The sequence below is a fragment of the Lethenteron reissneri genome, chromosome 31, assembly GCF_015708825.2.
Source record: "Lethenteron reissneri isolate LAM-NWPU_2019-01 chromosome 31, ASM1570882v1, whole genome shotgun sequence".
Lineage (NCBI taxonomy): Eukaryota > Metazoa > Chordata > Hyperoartia > Petromyzontiformes > Petromyzontidae > Lethenteron > Lethenteron reissneri.
In genome coordinates, this window is record NC_083809.1 from 3,301,153 (window position 1) to 3,322,363 (window position 21,211).

Here is a 21,211-nt window from a genome sequence, read left to right on the forward strand (position 1 = left end):
ATATCCTTTTTTTGTCTTCCCCCCCCCCCATCATATCCTTTGTGTGGATTGAGCAGTGGTCTTTAACCCCCCCCCCCCTCACTCCTAAATTGATCAACTCTCACTGAGAAACATGGTGAAATATGGTCAAACAACCCCAATGACCAACACTGCATTGGAGACCTTCAATCAGCGAATTGTGGAATTGGTGAAGTGTCCACGGGTGTATACACATACATTATATTTTGTGCTTGTGTCGTAAGACTTAGCACGTTTCATGTTGAGGTAACATTGGGACTAACCTGTTTGTGATCAGAATGTTGGGACTGCATGGGCAAAAAGATCGTGTTTCAGCAGAGCACATGTCTGGGCGACAGGTGGACAAATTCGAAGCGTTCAACAAAGACGGGCAGTGGCAGCTCCAAATGGTGTCGGCACACACCCTCCGCGTGTGGCACCTCCTGCTAATCTGACACTTGCTGCGCTCAATCAAACACACTCGGGATCGTTACTCGGGAAGGAGCAGGAAGCTATAAAATGCCCCCCGTTGCTTCAAATACAAAAGTGGAAATGAATGTTGAGAACGTGTGCGGTGTGGAGCTGATGTATAGAGAGAATGTGGATTGTATTATGGGTATCTCCGTTCTGCTCGTTACCCAGTATGTATCGTCATCTTGTAGTCTATCTGAACCGATGCCGAACCTCACCCTAACCATTGAAGCAAGACGGTCACTGCATTGCACGCTTTCAGATGCGCTCCTGCAGCCATCTGGAACGCTGTTCCGATATTACGAAGCCACTGGAGCTATGCACATTTAAATCATCTAGATTGAAAACTCATTTGTTTAGAACTGCTTTTTGTGTTTAGTTTGCTGTCTTTCCCCCGCACCTCCGATTAGCACGGTTGGCTACGTACGGTGCGAAACAAGTACAACATACACCCCCTCGATGATGAAGCAATGCCACTGTTATTTTGGGCTTTTCTATAACATTGGTAACATTGACCTCCAAGTAAAATTTACAATAGTGTACTGACTAATTTTATTATTTGAACGTGCCAAAGCTGATATTACTGATAAAAGTGTACATAAAATAATGTTTAAGCTCTTGGGCCCTTCTTTAGAGAACCACTGATAAGATTATCTTGTTCTTTCGTGGAAATGACGTGACCTTCATGACCAAGTAAAAAAATATTCATTGGGGGTGAGCGGGTGTCACTGGTTAACGCAGCGTGGTGTGAGCCTGAAAATCTGCGTTTGATTCCATAACCAACGTGAGCGGCAACTGATTTCTCAACCGATCCTGAAATCCCCTCTTCTCGTCACCATCCACACTGATGGGAATGGTGAAGTATGGTCAAACAACTCCCGTCACTGACGTGGCATTGGGGAGGCCTTCATCTGGCAGTGGATTGACAAATGAATGTATGCCGGAGCTCATGAAACGCGAGCGTTATGCAAGGGAGACCTAGGGTTTAAAAAGTAGAATAATTTAACGTGTACTTCACCGTGCTACTCTGCACACGTGTTATGTTAATGTTCCATGTGTTTTGTCAGTGCCTATGTTTTTAATCATATCGAAAAGCAGGCATTAATGCACTTATTGAAATGTTGCCACTTAGACTTTCCCGCTCAGAGGACATGTGCAAGCGAGAGGCAGCACATGGACGATGGCAGTGGTCGAAATCAAAGAGTCGCAGCCCAAGTTCAGAGCCGCCTGAGAATCAGTCTACCACGTGGACATTGAGGGAGGCTATTCAGCTCATGTGCAGTGGCTGGATGGATCGCTGCATCGTGTGGCCATGAGAGCTTGAGACATCCAGCAGTGGGTAAATCAAGGCCGATTATCGTGTATATATAAAGCAGTGTGACATGACATGATGCAAGTGTGTAACTAGCTTTTACCAACTAGGCAGTACGCCACAACCGATGCACATATGTTTCTGGGGTTGTTTTAAATGCTGTATATTGTACGAAGTTTGCCGCATTCACTGCAAATGTTATGTGTATGTATCTCAAGCGTGTCTTTATAAAATCGATTATAAAGAGCGTGTTTTCGTGCCTAAAAGGGAACCGGAATTTGCATCAGAAAGCCAGTGGGAGGACAAAGCTGCAGGCTAAATGATGCAACGTTTAAAACCGCGTGAGCTCAGCTCAACTGGCAGTGCGTGCAATTTACCACTGGATATCTTATCTCTCTTAAGTGTCCACCCTCAGACAAGCTTCCTTTCATTATCAATTGTCTCCTAATCCACGAGCCTTGTCAGGACACCACGTTGCCGAAGGCTGCGTTTAGACGGTGTACTCTACGGTGGTGGATTATTCTAAATGTCGTTCCCGCTCTCTGCCTCACCGCTTTGCAATCGGCGATGTCCCAAAATAAGATCGCGTCCAGCATTGATAGGGGAAGCAGCTTGTTTCACGTGGACTAAGCAGTGCACTGTGTTTTCGCATTTTATTGTACGACTGAGGAATAAGTGCGTAACATATGAAAACTTGATTTTCAAGCCTTGTCAGCATATACACGTCTATTGTTAAGGTTCGGCATGTCGTGAATAACCTCTCCCTCGCGATGTGATGAACAAACTCGCCCATTGTTTCACACGCCGCGATGGGAGATCAAATGGAAAACTTCTAGGACCGTAAATTATTTTTGTAAATTTTACCAAGGCCCACTGAGCTATATCGTCCATTCTCAGAAGCCATCTGGCCACACATGACAGCTCAACGAAGTGGCTTATGATGTGCACATTTATAGCAGCCAAATACTCTAAATGCACGTTGATTCTAAATGTGGAGGGAAAAGCCGGAGGACCCGGAGAAAAATTCACGTGACCACGGGGAGAGAGAGAGAGAGAGACACCGCAAACTCCAAATATACAGCAGCAGGCGCCAGGGTCGGGATTGAACCTTTGACCTCCTGCATACCAAGCGAGGTAGTTAACATCTCATAGCCACTATGATGATGATGATGAGAGATACATGCAGACTCCAAATATACAGCAGGCCTCAGGGTCGGGATTGAACCCATGACCCCTGCATACCAGGCGAGGTAGTTAACATCTCATAGCCACCGTGATGATGATGATGAGAGATACATGCAGACTCCAAATATCCAGCAGGCCTCAGGGTCGGGATTGAACCCATGACCTCCTGCATACCAGGCGAGATAGTTAACATCTCATAGCCACCGTGATGATGATGATGAGAGATACATGCAGACTCCAAATATCCAGCAGGCCTCAGGGTCGGGATTGAACCCATGACCTCCTGCATACCAGGCGAGGTAGTTAACATCTCATAGCCACCGTGATGATGATGATGAGAGATACATGCAGACTCCAAATATCCAGCAGGCCTCAGAGTCGGGATTGAACCCATGACCTCCTGCATACCAGGCGAGATAGTTAACATCTCATAGCCACCGTGATGATGATGATGATGAGAGATACATGCAGACTCCAATAATATACAGCAGGCCTCAGGGTCGGGATTGAACCCATGACCTCCTGCATACCAGGCGAGATAGTTAACATCTCCTAGCCACCGTGATGATGATGATGAGAGATACATGCAGACTCCAAATATCCAGCAGGCCTCAGGGTAGGGATTGAACCCATGACCTGCATACCAAGCGAGGTAGTTAACATCTCAAAGCCACCGTGTTGAGGATGATGAGAGATACATGCAGACTCCAAATATCCAGCAGGCCTCAGGGTCGGGATTGAACCCATGACCTCCTGCATACCAGGCGAGATAGTTAACATCTCAAAGCCACCGTGATGATGATGATGATGATGAGAGATACATGCAGACTCCAAATATCCAGCAGGCCTCAGGGTCGGGATTGAACCCATGACCTCCTGCATACCAGGCGAGGTAGTTAACATCTCATAGCCACCGTGATGATGATGATGAGAGGTACATGCAGACTTTAAATATCCAGCAGGCCTCAGGGTAGGGATTGAACCCATGACCTCCTGCATACCAGGCGAGGTAGTTAACATCTCATAGCCACCGTGATGATGATGATGAGAGAAAAACCCGTGAGCGTGCCTGGAACCACGCTCAGAGCCGGCTCAAGTGAAGCACGCTGGCTTTGAGCCGGCTCACTTGAGCCAGGGTGAAGCCTGTGCCAGTTCGCCAGCCATTACACCACGGCGGTTCTGTATAGGTATATAACCATTCTGGCGAATTGCCCGATGATGCTGGATGCAATTACCAGCGAAACGTCGTACTCAAATTGTAAATGTTGTGATTTCACGCTTCAACACACCGGTGGGCTAAAGCAGTGAACTAATTGTCTTTTGTCAACGTGACACTTTTTTACTGATTGGCCGTGTCGGGTGGTGGAGGGTTACGACACATTTATAAATAACGCGATCTGAACCCAAAAACGTTGATTATGAATATAATAATTCATAGTAGAACTACAGCGGTTAAGAGAATGCGTCCCGATTGTATACCATTTGCGCGCACAAAAGTGTAAGGATATTGGTAGCAGGGGATGAGAGAAAAGCATGTGGCTAGATGCAGTGGTAAACAATCGACAAGAACAGGGAATGAGATTGAACGTTGCAGTGATATTGGCGTCTTCTTGTTCTCGTTGAGTATGGCAACTCAATGGCACGCCGACGTCTCATCGCCAACTAACACGCCGAGGCGAAGCTGAACAAAGACGACACACATCGAGAAACCTCCCAATGGGACGGTCTCAAAAGTTCTACCTCATTAAATAGGGCCCTACATTAACAGCAGCAGCAACAACAACAACAAACATCCCTCGGTTAATATTCTCTGCGAAATATCAACCAATTGGCAATTTGAATGACTCTTGGGGGTGTGTGGCAGAGGTTGGGGGGGGGGGGCGACGATTTCCCTGAGAGGAAGACGCAAACATTGTTGAAATGTGTCTGCTCCTTTCGAAGCTGGCGAGCTGATGAAAGAGACAGATGATGACGGTGGTGGTGGTGGAGGGGGACGCGAAGAGAAGAGTTATGTGCGTATACAGGGATTTGGAAATTATATAACTAAGTGGGGGGAGGTCTTGGGGGCGTTGGGGCGGTTAAGCCTGCTCTCTCATAAGCTTCTAATCTGATTGCAAATTTTATCCCAGAGCCGATGATGCCTCAACCTCAAGCCCCAACACATTGCGTGCGGAATTAAGGAAATCCATCCCCATTGACCTGTGCATGTCTCTGCGTGACAGCGCAGATACGTCTAACTTGGGATCATTGGCAACACGTGAAGGAACGCAAATGAACAAACGTGTTAGGGGTCAATTAATTGGGGGGGGGGGTCACGGGACATCTGGGCCACCCTGTACAGTACTGTGATTCCACATCATTGACTGCTTATGTACGAGTGGGTGATTTTGACGGTGGGTTATGTGTGTGTGTTTTTGCGGATACACCCCAGAGTACTGCTTCAGCACAAAAATCTGAGTTATCAAATAGACCTAGGGGACTTTTTGCTGCTTGATCCTCTCCACTTGTAAATTCACATAAAAACAAAATAACCCACAATTTCCTCATAGTAGTGTAGTGTATAGTAGTGCAGTGTAATAGTAGTTGTATCGTCTAGTGTATAGTCGTGTAGTGTAATGACGTGAGGCTGTAACAGTTCGAGATCTTTCGTGTCCGAAGCAAATTTTGATTGACGCTGCACCGTGGGGTTCTGCCACGAGCTGCAGTGCACGGCTGGAGTAGTGATGCGAGGTTTGGTGGGTGGAAAATCGGCGGTGAAGCCGCGATGACATAGGCAGGCGATTTTATTTAATGTCCTGCTGCCATTGTGTTTCGTGTGTGTCGGCTCACTCAACGGCGAGATGAAGAACGCGTCTCACAACCAAAGTTAGCAGCGATTACGCAACATCTCCCTTCGCACCGTGTCCAGCATTGGCAGGTCAAGATGCAAAACAGCCGGAGGAATATCCAGCAAGTCGGAAGCCTACATATTAAGTTAACACACGGCGCACGTAAAGCACTTGATATGCAGTGGGTCCCACTTGATGCCACGTTCGTCCCATCTCAAACAGGCTTGAACGGCAATAGGTTTGACTTGAAAAGCTGATAAATCAACAATTGGTTTACCCTAAAGCTTGTGCTTAGCGATGTGTTGTCCTCATTGTACATTTGGCCTCTTAAGAGGAATAAATGATTCCACGGCCGGCTGACCTCCTCGGCGTGCTGTTCTCTTCCTATTGCGGTGAAATCAGACCCGTTACACTGTGCTCCCTTTCATTCAATTGTCTCTATTCTGGCCTTAGGTGCACCCTGGGCCGAGCGTGTAAACCTCCAGGCTTAATTTGTCACTCGATATTATTCGGCGACTCTGCTCGGGGCTGGCTTGCAGTCGAGATCATTGACGTAAGGCACTACCATCAGACCAGTGCTTCTCAGCCTTTTTTTCATTCGACGGCATACTTCTGAGTTTGATCTCAACACTATTTTCCCAAACTGTGCATACGCGACCAGTTGAGAGGGCTGTCTGCTGCCATACTACGTCCCGATCAATGCAGAGGGCAGAGGGTGGGAGGAGGAAGGTGGGTTCTGGATCGGCCACTGAACGGCACGGAGATCTTGTCTGTCCTTTGCTTTCCAACAATGATATTATTTACTCCAATCCCCGAAAATACCACAGCACACGTGGGAATTCACCGCGGTGGCGTACCGGTTGCGACGCACTGCACTACAGTACAGGGTACGCTTTTACATAATACCATATTATTGTACCCTATATCCCTATGATCATATGCACAGGTTTATATAAAGCGACATACGTGGACTCACTGGTGTTGTCAGTGTTCCAGATTGTTCCGGCTGAAATGAAACACCGACTTGGATTCTCCTACCTCGAGCGTGTGCATACTTGGCCAAGCTCAGCCACAGAATAATTGTCTTGAATAGGGCCCCATCATTTAGATGGAGTGCCCTTGCCCAGCACGTGTGGGGTTTAACAAGCCTGACTGCTGATGAGACCCAGAAGGTCAACATTTGGGCAGGGTTTGCTTACTTGTGCAGTGTCGTAATGCACGCGCAGCTGATGAGAGGCACGTGTGGCAATTGAGTGACGCACGTGGTGCTGAGGAGCGGCACGTGTGTGTGAGCTGCGGGTTGCTTGTCGGGCAGGTCCTGGAAGGTGGGCGGACGTCTCGCTGGGGGAATAAAAGCCGGCGTGCAGGAACGCACGGGGTTCCTCTTTTGTCCTGAGTAGGTGTAGGCGGTGTAGGAGAGCGTAGGGGTCGTTAGTAGGGATTAAGGGGCCGTCCATAAATGACGTCACGCGATTTTGGACGATTTTTGCACCCCCCCCCCCCTCGTCACACGGCGTCACAAAATGTCAGACCCCCCCTCAAATATGAAGTCACAAAGCTCTGGCCCCCCCTCCCAAAAAAAACATGCTTCAAATCGCTTTAAACTATTGTCATTGTAGTGCGTATTTAATGTGCCGCTGCACTGATGTTGTAGGATAAAACATCAAAAAGTCTATTTAATTAAGTAGAACGCGTTGTCTATATTTATTTAAAGTTGCGCATTTTGATGCGACGTCACATTTCTCAACCCCCCCCCCTCCTCGTCACACATCGTCACAAATGTCTGACCCCCCCCCCCAGGTGCGTGACGTCATTTATGGACGGCCCCTAAGGTGTACCACGTGTGGTGTTATGCGTTAAGTGCAGTGTGCGCTCACAACTGGTGTGTCTGGAGATTAATAAAGAATGAGCGGGTGTTACCTTGCCTCCGAGTGAGTTCCACACGACACTTGTGTGTATGTTGAACTTGTTTCGCTTCATACGTAGCCAACCGTGCTGAATGTTGCCGGCTACTATTGGTAGAATCTTCTTGGTTCTTTCGCTAAAGTCACGTAGAAGGGAAATAATAAAATAATAAAAATAAAACATAATAAAATTATTCTCACGACGTTTCGGCCACAACGCAAGAGGACGGCTGCTTGCGTTGTGGCCGAAACGTCGTGAGAATTATTTTATTATGTTTTATTTTTATTATTTTATTACTTCCCTTCTACGTGACTTTACCGAAAGAACCAAGAAGATTAATCCCTGCAGTCACGAAAGCTCTAAATCGAAATTTATTGGTAAAATATAAAGGCGTGTTTATATGTAGAGACAGAACGATGTTATCCTCGTCTGCTTTCATTCTACTGCTCCTAGCATGTGCGTGCATGGCGAGACCACACGGCCTCATCATCTCAAGGCGTTTAGTCCTATCAGGCCTCCACCCAGTCTGCTAAGAGGGCAATCTTCCTCCTCTTCCACTTCCTACCCCTCCAGATGTGTCACAGTCTACACCTGTCGTCATAAACAGTGTGGCCTCTCCCAGGTGTTCTTCTCGCTGGCTACACAATGATCTGGTTTCGTGCAAAAATGGTTTAGTACAACACTTACACAGCCCCGTGTTCCAGTGTCCCTGTATCCCTGTCCCATTCATCATGTGTCTCCGTGCCTCCGTGTCTCCGTGTCCCCATGACTTTGTTCGTCTGTGTTTCTATGTCCTTGGAACATTTTATTTCTTATTTTCCTTCAATTAAATTCCAATTGTGCTACGCCAGTTACGTCGTGAGATGAATACATTTCTATTCGGGACACCTCCCAGATGGCAAACCATCATCACCTTGTGTCAGAGAAGTGCTCCAGAAGATCATATCGTAGAACTACCTGAAGTCACTGCAACAGCCTTCTATTATCCACACTCGGAGCATACACATATTCCTGCAAAGGGCATTAGCTGCATGTTAATCAAACCCAAACGTTTAAGCTCAGAGCTGAAATCTTGCCAAACTAACAAACAAAGCACCCAATTAAACACGATGTGTTTTGTGTGTGTGCAGTCATTAGTGACAGGGCTGAGACCATCATATAGAACATAGTTTAATCACAGCAGATGCTTGCCCAGATTCAAACCCAGGCTCTCAGCGGCGTTGGCTCAGTGCTCTGACCGTGGCATCAGATTGTGAATCACCCGGCCACCAAATACACACACATCGCAGTGGCTCTTACAGGAAACCAAACATTTTGATAATTTAGGCTCAGCAGCCTGGGAGTCAGATGACTGATTTCAAAGGAAGGAGGGGAACACGCGGTCTCATTCTCGAATGGTATCTTCTGTACTGCATCTAAAATCTCCTTTGTGGGTGATGGGAGTTACCCACTGTGGCAAGCGTTTTTTTTTCTCCAGAAAAAGTTTTTATTGAGTTTGCCTCACTTCTGTGCACGCCCTTGCCACTATCGTTACTTAAAGATACAACAGTAAAGAGTCATACTCTTTGGGTCTTTCGGTAAAGTCACGTAGATAGAACAATAATAGATCACGGCGTTTCGATCGCAACACAGGCAATCGTCTTCAGGTGAGAGATGATTGCCTGTGTAGCGATCGAAACGTCGATTTTTTTCTATCTACGTGACTTTACCGAAAGACCCAGAGTATGAATTCCTGCAGTCACGAAAGCTTTAAATCAAGAGTAAAGAGTTCGTTTATGCATCAATAAGTGTACATTCTGCCGCATAAATGTTTCCGTAAGTTTATTAAATAATACTTTTGAGTACGGTACAGGCATAATCAAATGTAATTTACTCAATTTGGTAAATGTTCAACTCTTGAGCGATTAATTCAGTATCAATTTGACCATCACACGACGATTCTTACTTTCGTACGCAGAGCGAGTGGGAAAGTGCTGCCTGCTACTGTGTCGAGCATTGGTCGCTTGAAGGGATCTCAGAGGTAGCTCTTTGGCATCTATTTCCGTGGGCCATTCTTTAACACAAAGGGTCGCATTGCTCACCGAGAGACCCGCATGGATACGTTATCTCCTACAATGCAATCGGGGCAACTCTGGTAGGGAGGGGGGGAATGACAAAAAAACATTTTAGAGAAAAAAGTGCTGTTCATATAATTTACGGGTGTAGAGCGGTGGTATAGACAGCGTTTGGCGCACTGGACCATGAACCCGGGGCCCGAGAGTTCGATTCGCAGCCACGGCTAAAATCGATCACCAAATCAGTGGCCAGTGTGGTAATCAAGAATATTTTTCAAACAACCCGATCGATGATTGATAGTACACGGGGGGGGGGGGGGAGAGGGGTCTATATCCAGCAGTGGATTGACAAAGGGACGTAATCTGTTATTATTAAAGATCCGGTGAAACCGTGTTGGTGAATGGGTGCCTGACACCTGGGCCGTCCTATTGTCCCTGGGCCTCAACACAAAAGAGGGCCCAACCGTGGCCCTGTGGATGGTGGATTAAGGGATTAAGGGGCGCCCCACTGTGACAATCTGCCCCGGGCCTCCACACACTCCGGGATATCCCTGCCCGACACTCATGGATAACGCAAATCCACAGAGCCGTGGTTGAACCTAGGTGCCGCGCACTGCGGAGTTGGGGAAGCAGGGTCGCCCCCCTTCATGCTACCCTGGCTGGCCGGGTGGACCACACCACCAATCCGATTGGCCGGAGATGATGTCAACGCTCAGAGTAAATGGCCAATCACGTTGGATCAGTCTCTCTTCTCGCCCTCACGCTTTGTTTCCCACAAGGTCCCGCCCTCCGAGAGAACTTGTAAACTCAGCTTGTGGGGTTTTTTATTTTATATGTCTCTAAAGGAACACTGAACAGAGCGCCCCCCTCCCACCCAACACTTCAAACAATTTTGAGATTTGTGGCAGGGGAGAATGGAAGAAAGAGATGCGTTGTTGGTCGTTTTTTTTTCCCTCCCTCTCATCTGAACCCGTGGACCAGTGTCTTGTCAAACAAACGCAACGACTTGTGTAAGTGCCTCGCCTTTAAAGTGTCCGTGCAGGTATTGTGTGAAAATGCCATAAATATTTAGCACACCGCGTGTTTTCAGAGCAAATTGTCGTCTTTGTTTTGTCTCCGATCTAAATAACGCCAATTAAGCCAAAGGGAGGAACGCACCATCGAGTCTGACCACCGTGGAGAGATGGAGCGACGGGATCAACTTTGTAGGCAGGCGTGAGATGGATCGTGAGCGATTGCGATGACATGGGAAGGTCTTCGTATATATTGGCTAATTATGGCCATGAATTAAGCCACACTTTGTTCAGCTGTCTACAGTACGAGCTTATTTATTTTCAGTCCGTTTAAATTTCAATAGAGACGGCCAATTTACGTGTACATTGTCTATTAGGGCCTCACTACATGGTGATTTTTAAATCATATATCATCACGTGCAGCTGGGTGAAGGTCGGGAGCGCAAATGCGGGAGCACAGAAGTACAATACAACAACGGCTTTTGCGGCCCTCCCATCTGCCACCCACGACATAGCCCCGACAGCCTATAACAGCTGCTTAGCTTCGGAGATGTGTGACGAGATCGACCTATTCTGTGTGATCTGGTCATACGCCACGTGCAGCGTGTTCACTTAAAACCTTGCCATCCCTCTTCTGCAGTTGTAGCGTCGCTCGCACACGTCGACTGTAAGATAACGCTTTTATGAAAATGTTCGGGCAATGTCGAGGCTTTCACTCGGATAGAGCTGTGGGAAATGGTGGCGTTCCGCAACCCTGAACTTTATTCCTAATTGCACCGTTGGGGTGGGGGGTGCTTGGGAAATCATCTGCACGTGAGGGATTTACAGCTGCGGTGAAAAGATCAAAGTCCGCAATAGCTGGTTAATGGAAAGGCCCTTTAAATGAGTCGCAAAGATCCGAATCTTGAACAAAACTCAAGGATAAGGAACATGGGTGGTGCCACTCGGCATCAGCAAACAAAGCAACAGTTTAGTGCCCCAGACAGCTCGAGAGGCCCTGCGGTTATTTATTTATTTGTATAAATATCTGGGCGAAGCAAAAATCTAAGATCGTCAGTATCTAGTTTTTCTCATCTAACTCCATGTTTATACCTTGTATCATTTAATCACATCTGTGCCATTTGTATTTCAATTCTCAACTCACGACCGTCTGGATCTCTTGTCGACATTTCTCTCGTCCCACGACATCTCGGTCTCTTTGTCTCTCTATCTTTTCTGTCATCTCACGACGAGGTTAGAAATCTGAAGGGGAAGGACCCTCCCCACTCCCCGAAATTGTACAGTATCTGCTTAGGGTCCCCTAAGGATCCGCACCACCACTGGATGAATATATATTCGTTAATTTTTTCAGGAGAGTCATGCGTCAGATTTGTTTGGACAGTTCCATAATTTCAGTTTGATGCCTTGTTGAACTTAATGACGAAAGCTACAACATCAATGGAAATGTCCAAATATTCCTTTGCCTATTAAGAAGAAAAACCCCATCACAAAAAAAACAAAGTCACAACAAGCCACAATCGACAGAGAGCAAAGCGCGCAGCATGAGACGAACACACCTGTGTGATTGTCTGGGTTACGAGAGGCCAGCCGTTGCTAGAGGGCAGCAAAGAGTGAGGGTTTGCGACACACACAGAGAGAGGGGAGGGAGGGAACGAGAGAAGAGGGGTTCAAGCCAGGAAGGCATTGATGTAAAGAAGGGGAGGGAGGAGGAGGGGGATGGTGGAACAGAGTGGGGTGGGGGGTTTACTGTGCTACGTATCATCCCGCATGCCCTGCCTCTCGTGCCAGACACTACGCACAAATGCTCCACCTCCTCTCTTCTCTCCCTCCCTCTATTCATCTTACACCCCCCTCCCGCCATACATCCCTCCCTCCTCCCTCCTTCCAACCCTCCCATCACCCAAGCCCCTCTCTTCCCCACTCAAGCCCCCTGTGTGGCTGAGCAAGTTGGAGTGCGCGCCTGCCTCGCTGGCGTCCGAGATGTAACAAAACCGGAGCGAATTCGTAACGCGACGCACACGCGCTCAGCGAAGCAGCAGCCGCATCCTCCGCACGCGACGCGGACTCACGCACGGATCTATAAATAAGGCGGCACGGCGAAACGACCAACGCAACAAAGAGTGCCAACAGAAAACAAAGGGGGGGGAGGTGGGAGGAACAAGAAGCCACGAGTTTGTACGGAAACAACAGAAACACCCCGCGGACAACAAAACGTGGACGGACGGCGTGCGTGGAAGAGAGGAGAGGAAGAGAGAGAGAGAGAGCCGGGACTAAGATATCAACTTGAAGATTCGCACAGATCCCGGTGGCATAAACACCAGGTTTACACCACACGCACAGCTCGAATTTGCTGTTTGTTGAGCCACAGGGCTGATCGAGGGGAACGAGGCGGATTTGGTGGTGGTGGTGGGGGGTTTCGCCGAAGCGAAACGTGCCATGGAAGAAGCGAAAGCTGCTGAAACCGCAGCAGCAGCGGCGACAACGTGACGTGGTGCGCATGTGTGCAGCTTGCATGCCGTCGGGCACCTAAAGCGGGGGTGGCCGGGTGGTTGGTTGGTCCGTTTGGAGGATCGTCGGAGGCTCACTTGTTGGAGCGTTGGTTGGGACCGACTGGGTTGTCGAGTCAAACGACGCTGTTCAGGAAGATCGCTCGCCGGAGTTGGGGTTGGAGTGCGGGGGGTGGTGCAGGAGGATCACTTGTTGGCGCGTTGGTTGGGACCGACTGGGTTGTCGAGTCAAACGACGCTGTTCAGGAAGATCGCTCGCCGGAGTTGGGGTTGGAGTGCGGGGGGTGGTGCAGGAGGATCACTTGTTGGAAGCGCCGCGGCTCGGAACGTTGCTTTGAGGCTCGCTTGTTAGATAGTTTTGTCGTGCTGGGAACGCGTTTTGTTGGACGCCGAGTTTGTTGGAGCCACGTTCGACAAATGACAAATTCGCGAGGTTCGTTTGAACTAAGTTGGCAATTCGGTTGTGTTGGCAAGCCAGTCGATAGATGATCAATTTGAAGGTCTGCTTGGCACGTTCGCTTTGAGCCTGAATGTTTGATCGTTCGCCGACGCTCACTTATTGGAACCGAGTTGGTCGTAAGCTCGGCTTGTAACGTGATGTTGCTCATTTGTTGGAACCTTTGACCCGACGCTGACTTATTGTTACAAAGTTATAAGGCTCGGCTTGGAACGCTACGATGCAACGTTATTGGAGAGTTCGCTGATTGGAACTGCTCAAAGAGGAGGAAGCAAACCCAATATTCAGACAACGGATCATCATTGAGTTCTGAGTGTCTCGGAAGGCACGGGGAGATGAAAGTGATCGTGTACTTCAAGGGTACCAGTGTGCTGGTGCCATGTGGGGATGGCCACATCCTGGTCAAAGATCTCATCCGACAGGCCGTGACCAGGTACAAGAAGGCTTTCAACAAGGTGAGTCTCTTCAATTGAATGTTTTTTTTTGCTTGTTGTTACATCAGACCACGAGGTAAATGCTGTAAAGACAATTGTAATCGTGTAATTCGTAATGGATGTGTCATCTCAACGTCAATTGTACTTTCAACTAACGATGCTGATGTAATTGTGTTGGACCCCAGAGTCTGCTTTACATAATCAGGGATTTTTTTACGCTCGCCGGTTTAGGTTGAAAACGTTGGTGCGACTTGTAAATATATGCGGTGGCGAGATGTTAACTACATTGCCTGATATACAGAAGCCCATGGGTTCCAAACCCGACCCTGACGCCTGGTGTATATTTGGAGTTTGCATCGTCTCCCCGTGGTTGTGGATTTTTCTCCGAGTCCTCCAGGGTATTATATTCATGCATGTGCATGGTTTTTTTCCCCCAACTGGTTTAAAAGTTGCCTCCTTCATGCTAAAACTGGCTGAATTTGGGATGATGTTCGTCTCTGCCCGTGGCTCCTATAACTGTGGGAAATTCCACATTCCGATGACGAGTCTCGTTCGTAAGAGAAGCATTATATTGTTGTTCTAAATGATGCTGAAAACATTCTTCTTATCGACCCGAGGTGAATGATGGGCTGAAATTATAGTGGTGTCATTGATTAAGGAAGTGTTTCCGGGCCGTCGCCTATTCAAGGTGGCCAAAGTTGCCCTGCGTGTCTCAACGTGGTTGTTACATTGTGTCATTGTGTATGGTCATGGAATTACTCTGGTGCTGTGTACAACTATCTATCACGTAACTGGCACACATTTCCATTATGTGGTGTGGTTTTTTTTTTCGAACTTGTTGTGCAAGTGTAAAGATTACCTTCCCCTTGAATAACGAACCAACATGCAGAATTTTAAACTTTTTTTATTTGAATGTATGTTTCGCACCGCACATAGCCAACTGTGCTAATCGGGGTAATGTTAGGTGACCGAACAGTGTATACGATAGACTGCCTATGACCAGATCGCCCGGAATGCTGAGTAGAGCCTGGATGGGTGCTGAGTCACGTGGTGGGCAACAGTGTCCAAATACAGTAAAAGTCATCGTTGTCCTGCACTCGAATGTTACCGGGCTTCACCAAGCCCGCACTGACCAGCGTGGTCTAACAGACCCCCGTGACCGACACGGCGTGGGGAGGTCCCCTCTCTCAGCAGTGGATTGACAAAAGGGTGGTTAACGCACATGGACACACGACATACTGCTCGGTTATACTGTGCCCCTTAAATAGGACTTGTCATAAAATACTGGCAATGCAAATATGCACAGTGAGTGTTGTGTGTGTACATTTGCAACTGTAAGAACAAATATTAAAGTCTGACAAAAGGGAAGTGCCCGTACTTCGAATACGCCAAACGTTAATTGCATTGTCATTCAAATCATAACAATAAGTTTGCATTCATAATATAGCAATGTATGCATCATCATCATCATCAGCCAGGTCTCTCCAATGCGTTGTCAGCCTGAGATTGTAAAATAATCCACCCAGCACCTCCACACAAGCCGATCTAATTGCTCCTTCTCCACTGTGGAAAATAATATTTGCATTTATGGCATTTTCTTAAATGCCTCGGCAACTCAAAGTGCCTTTCATCTCATCTCAAACATTTGAAGGTCACCCCCAGTAGCTGCTGTCCCTTTGCGGTGGCACAACGTGATAGATCAGCGCCGGCCTGCAATGAGCTATTATTCTGTCGGCAGAAGGGGGGCAAAGGTTATTGCTGTTTGTAATTTAAAATTGAGGAATTTGCAGGTAATATACTGTATATTTTGTTTATTTGCGCTGGAACAAAGACGGCCACTGCATCGCGTGCTTTCAGATGCGCTTCTGCGGCCGACTGGAACGCTCTTCCTTCCGATATTAGGTAGCCACTGGAGCTTTGCATTTCAAAATCATCTATATTTAAAAAAAAACTAATTTATTTAGAACTGCTTTTGTGTTTAGTTTATTGTCCTTTTCCCCGCACGTCCGATCAGCGCGGTTGGCTACGTACGGTGCGAAAGAAGTTCAACATACTTGCATACTCGTTTCGAATGAAAGTCTATTCATCTGCAACGTCTGCTGTGAAGAACACGGAACTTGTATCTGGTTAATACACCGAACAGTTACAGCTAGGGCGGCTTGCCAGACACACACCACTCAGAATCTCCTGTCATCCCCACGGCCTTCTCACGATCACGTCTCCTGCCGAAGCCCACTTACTTTTCTCAAGTCAAAATTACGTCTTCACCATGTGCTTCGTGTGTTCTTTAATCCTCGTTCCGTCTCGGGTCTAAATCGCAGGCATGCGGCTGGCTATCTTCCCATGCTTCGTCGTGCGCTTTTAGAACTTTTATTCCATGCGCTCCACCAGTTGTCTGTTTCTGCGCCATATGTCGCAGCAGGTAATGCACATTTAAGAAAATATTTGTTCTACAAAAATCCCGCATTTATATTATTGGCTGTGCACTAAATATGATTAGTACTGAATATGCATTTACTGTCGAGTCCTATTGCATACCCATTTATCATTCTATCCTGCACAAATATTTTGTATTATAATTCATGACCTTTTACGAGGCTTTCTTTATAGACGATTAATTCTGATTAAAAAAAACCCTTGGCAATATTTATTTTCAAGTTCTCTGGCCAATGGGGTTTGGTCCCATGGCTTAAGTTCCCCCTCCAACCTCTTTAATTCTCACTCCAGACGAGGTCCCAAAGTCACAGCTTGGGGGAAATTATTTGCTGACACTGCCGCTGCCAGTGATGCATGAGTAACAGACACAAAAAATCGACACATTCGTCAATAATACTGTGGCCTTAAAATAAAAAAACTATATATTGTTGGCGATGTTTTGGGGAATGATCCTTATTAGGGTTTTTAATTTGCTTGATAGTTGCTATATATAGAATTGTCCTTATATATAATTAATCTACAGCGTAGCGGGGTGCAATTAGCATGACTGACGCTATATAAAATAATTATCACGTATGTACAGGGTGGTCTTGAGACCCCCAATTAATTGACACCGAACATTTGTTTCAGTCTCCCTGCTTATTCATTTCTGTTCTCACACCCCCCCCCCCCCTCATTGGTATACACATTTTGTATTAAGTTGTAGAGAATTAAATTTGTTTCATGGAGACCACCCTGTAGATGGACCAGAGAGGTAGAGGGGGCCCTCTTAGTTGCTACAAAAAATGGACCATTGCCCAAAACGTCTAGGGTGGTTGAGGTTGTTCCCTATTGCCATCAACCCCTTGCCATAAACCCCTCGCTCATCCTCGGCAGCATTGTCAGGCGATGCCATCACCATTTTCAATACGGTAATGCGTGTGTCAGTACTTAACTATTCTCTGCATTGATCCAACCAAGGCTTAACATCAGTGGCAACTGGAATGAGAATTTATCCTGAGTCTCCCCCACCCCCAGGTCAACTCTGGCCACCTCGTGCCTTGTGTAAACATTAGCACTGGAGGAGGCAGAAGTAACCAGGCCAGGAGCTGGCCACACCACACCACCCCACCCCCACCGTGTGCCGTGCCAGCCTGAATAGGTGCTTACTAACCAGACCTGGAGTCATTTAAAAAAACACTTGCGGCAGAATTGTTAGTTGAAATTGCAATAACAATTACGTTGTGATTGCAATTCATTATGAATTACAAAATTACAACTGGAATTGATTCCAGGTTTATTGCTATTAGGTTCAACGGGATGTCCATGTGTGTTTTAAAAGTCATAACCGTTGCTCTAGTACTCCATTATATGTTAAAGTTCCTACCCATAATTCGCCATTGCGAGGGTAATACAGTGAGTGCTGCAGTGTAAAGCAAGGCCTGTGTCCTTGTAAAACCACAAGTACAAAGTGCCTTGTGTTATCAGCAGTCAACAGACTAGAGTAGGAGACCTGATAACTGCATCATAGTCTGGTGTTACACATACACACGACGATACACGTGTATCACGCGGCACTCTTAACAATAATGATAATTTACTACGTCCACTTCTGGATGAAGGCCTCCGTATGCCGTGTCGGTTATAGGGTGTTGTTTGGCCATACTTCACCATACTGGATCAGATATCAATTGCCACTGATGTTAGCTGTGGCCTGGAATCGAAGTCTGCTCATCGGGCCCACAGCGCAGTGGCGAGACGTTGACTACCTCGCCTGGTATGGAGGAGGCCGTGGCTTCGATCCAGACCCTGACGCCTGCTGTGTATTTGGAGTCTGCGTGTCTCTCTCCCCGTGTTTCGCGTGGATTTTCTCCGGGTCCTCTGATTTTTCCCTTCACATTTAGAATCACTTCGTTGAGCTATCACTTGTCGCCAGGTAGCTCAGTGGGTCTGACCTGGTAAAATAAAAAGTTGGGCTTAGTTTTAGCGTGGTGCACAAATTACTTAATAGCAGTACTGTGATGGGAAATGCACGATTGGTTAACGTTTGTAAGCACTAGCTTGCCAATTACAGATAACATGTTTATATTTACACTGTGTACAAGCTACTACAGTGTGCATTTATAAATCTCCATATCAACCTTGCACAGTACAACAATGTACTCAAGACACTTGTGCAATATCCATTCTCTATGCCTAACACTCAGTTATGGAACTCACCAGATATCCTAAAGCAGGACCCTGTCGAAAATAGTCTTGGGAATTAAAGTGAGGCATTTCCTGGATAAGTGAAAAGCCATTATTTGTTATTCCAGTATTTATGAGAAATATTAAACTCAAGCCTTTGTTAGTTTCTGGACGTCTGTGCAAAAAAAAAGCTTTCTAGCTCATCGGATTCCTCCAGCATAAATACAGATTCTGATTCTTCCTCCTGGACGAAAGTAATGAAAGGGGCTACAGTGTAGTTTTAAGCCTAAAAATAAACAAATTTGAATTATCCAGAAGGCCCAGTCTCTTTGTAACAACGTTCAGTGAAAATCTGTTGTACTGTACACCTTGCTGTAACATTGCAGTACATGGACCGGTGTTTTAACTGTTCAGAACCATAATCGGTGTCGCGTGTTCGATTGAGACGCACACCTTCTCTGGAGGTGGCAACACGTTTATTAACACTAATAACAGCGCACCATAACACAATGGCCTAGACTGCAGGGGTGGGGAACCTTTCATCTGCCAAGGGCCATTTGGATATTTATAACACAATTCGCGGGCCATACAAAATTGTGAACTTAAAAATTAGCCTGTTATATTTGGTGAAAGATTTAATTAACTCACCCCTAATGTGATGGCTGGAACTGTTTCTCTTTGGCGAGGCGTTTGATGTTAGCTGGTATTGACGATGTTGTTACTCACAACTGCTTTTCCAGGTTTGCTCCGAGATTTATTGAATTTCGAGTCCCGCCTGCGGTTGCCTTGGCAGGGCCACACCAAATTATTTCGTGGGCCTTATACGACCCCGCGGGCTGGACGTTCCCCACCCCTGACCTGGAGGGTGGTGACCACCCGGCTAACGATCTACACATTTCTATCAGAGACTACGATCGGACCAGACGGCCACGTGCTGCCTGGCCGATGAATTTGATGACCGGAGACGAGGCCCCCCCCCAACAGGCTTCCAACTCTCCAACGATTCCTGGCCACGAACAGCCGCGGTCGCTCCCCGGACCCCGCCTTATATCCACTCCGGCGTGGCCCCGCCCTCCCCTTGGCCACGCCCCCTCCCATTGGCCACGCCCCTCCCCTTGGCCCCGCCCCCTCCCCTTGACCACGCCCCCCGAGTGCGAGGAGGGGGGCTCCGCACGTACAGCCCCCCCCCCCCTGACCCTGGTACTGATTCTCTATTGCGATATCTTTAATGACGCTACATAGGCATGAGCGGGGGACATGGCATAGGAGGAGATGATCTCTGACGCTCATGAATGACGAATACGTGCCAGTGAAGGGGGGTGGCATCTGCCCAAGAGGTTACGACTTGCGGTGGAGATGGAGTGATGAAATCAGCTCGTGGGCAGGTGCTCTGTGGTTGATTTAAATCGCAGGCGGTGACGGTTTCAAGAAGGGCCTCCATTCAGCAGTGGATTTGATTGATCGTGGCTGCTGCTGCTGATGGTTTGCACAATGCACCGCGTTTAATTAGTCGTCTTAGCGATGGTTTCCTTGGGGACATTTCCTCGGGCAAATGCATTCCTAAAAAGCCATGTAACAGCTGGCTTGAGTGGAACAAGTACGATACTTGTATTAATTGAATCAATAACACTGTACTGTAGTGTTCTAATGAAAAAAAAATCCTCCTGACGGATTTTAAAAGTTAGTTTTTTTTTAAGCGCAGGATTCGTTTGTGGGCCAGTTGTTTGTGTTTGAGAATGTTTGCCAGCCCTGAGCGTAAATGTTAACCTGTGTTTGTTTATAGCCACGTGTTCAGAAATCCAGAGAGGCTCCCAATCAATCACCGTATTCTCCGTAGTATAAGATGCTCCGGAAAGTAAGACGCACCCTGAACTTTTTCCCGGTGTCGATTAAAAGATAAACAAATCTGATCGCATTTGTGAAACCTTTTTTTTCTTCCAGTATCAAAGTATGAAAAATAAGTGCTCAACCCGAACCAAACGCTCTGATGCTTGCATTTTATTTGTATTGTTCACCTTTTGGCGTTCTCTGGTCTGACACCGGTGAGACAGGGCCACAAAGAAGGCTGTCTCCGGTCTAGGCCAATCAGTATCAAAGACAATGCCATATAATTATCACAGCGTGTTTGCATGTTTTTCCACAAGTACGTGTGGCTAATGCAGACTTGATCCCTTGCAAAAGGTATCCATTTGGTGTTCGAACATCTGAACACCTATTTTATTGCCCGAATGGGTAGAACCTAGTCACATTTTTATTAAATCTGTTCACACACACAGAGTAAAAGTTTGCACCCCAAACTTTTGCTTTAAGATTCAGGGGGAAAAAAGTGCGTAATAATCTCGAGAATGCGGTAGTGGGTAAGGATCCCGTGCACTGCTTAGACTATCGGGGCCTTTGCTGCTAGCGAGCACCTATTATGGCCAGCAAGGGAGAGAGGTTGGTGGTG

General features: G+C 47.1%; 1 protein-coding gene across 2 annotated transcripts in view; it reads left to right on the forward strand.

The window, feature by feature from the left end:
• The first annotated feature begins 12,672 nt into the window (after positions 1-12,672).
• Positions 12,673-21,211, forward strand: part of LOC133349680 (partitioning defective 3 homolog) — a 101,448-nt gene continuing 92,909 nt past the window's right edge. For both annotated transcript variants that reach the window (XM_061563323.1, XM_061563324.1), the window contains exon 1: positions 12,673-14,184. In XM_061563323.1, coding sequence (XP_061419307.1) covers positions 14,065-14,184 — 120 coding nt within the window. In that variant the 5' untranslated portion in view covers positions 12,673-14,064. The remainder of the gene's footprint in view (positions 14,185-21,211) is intronic.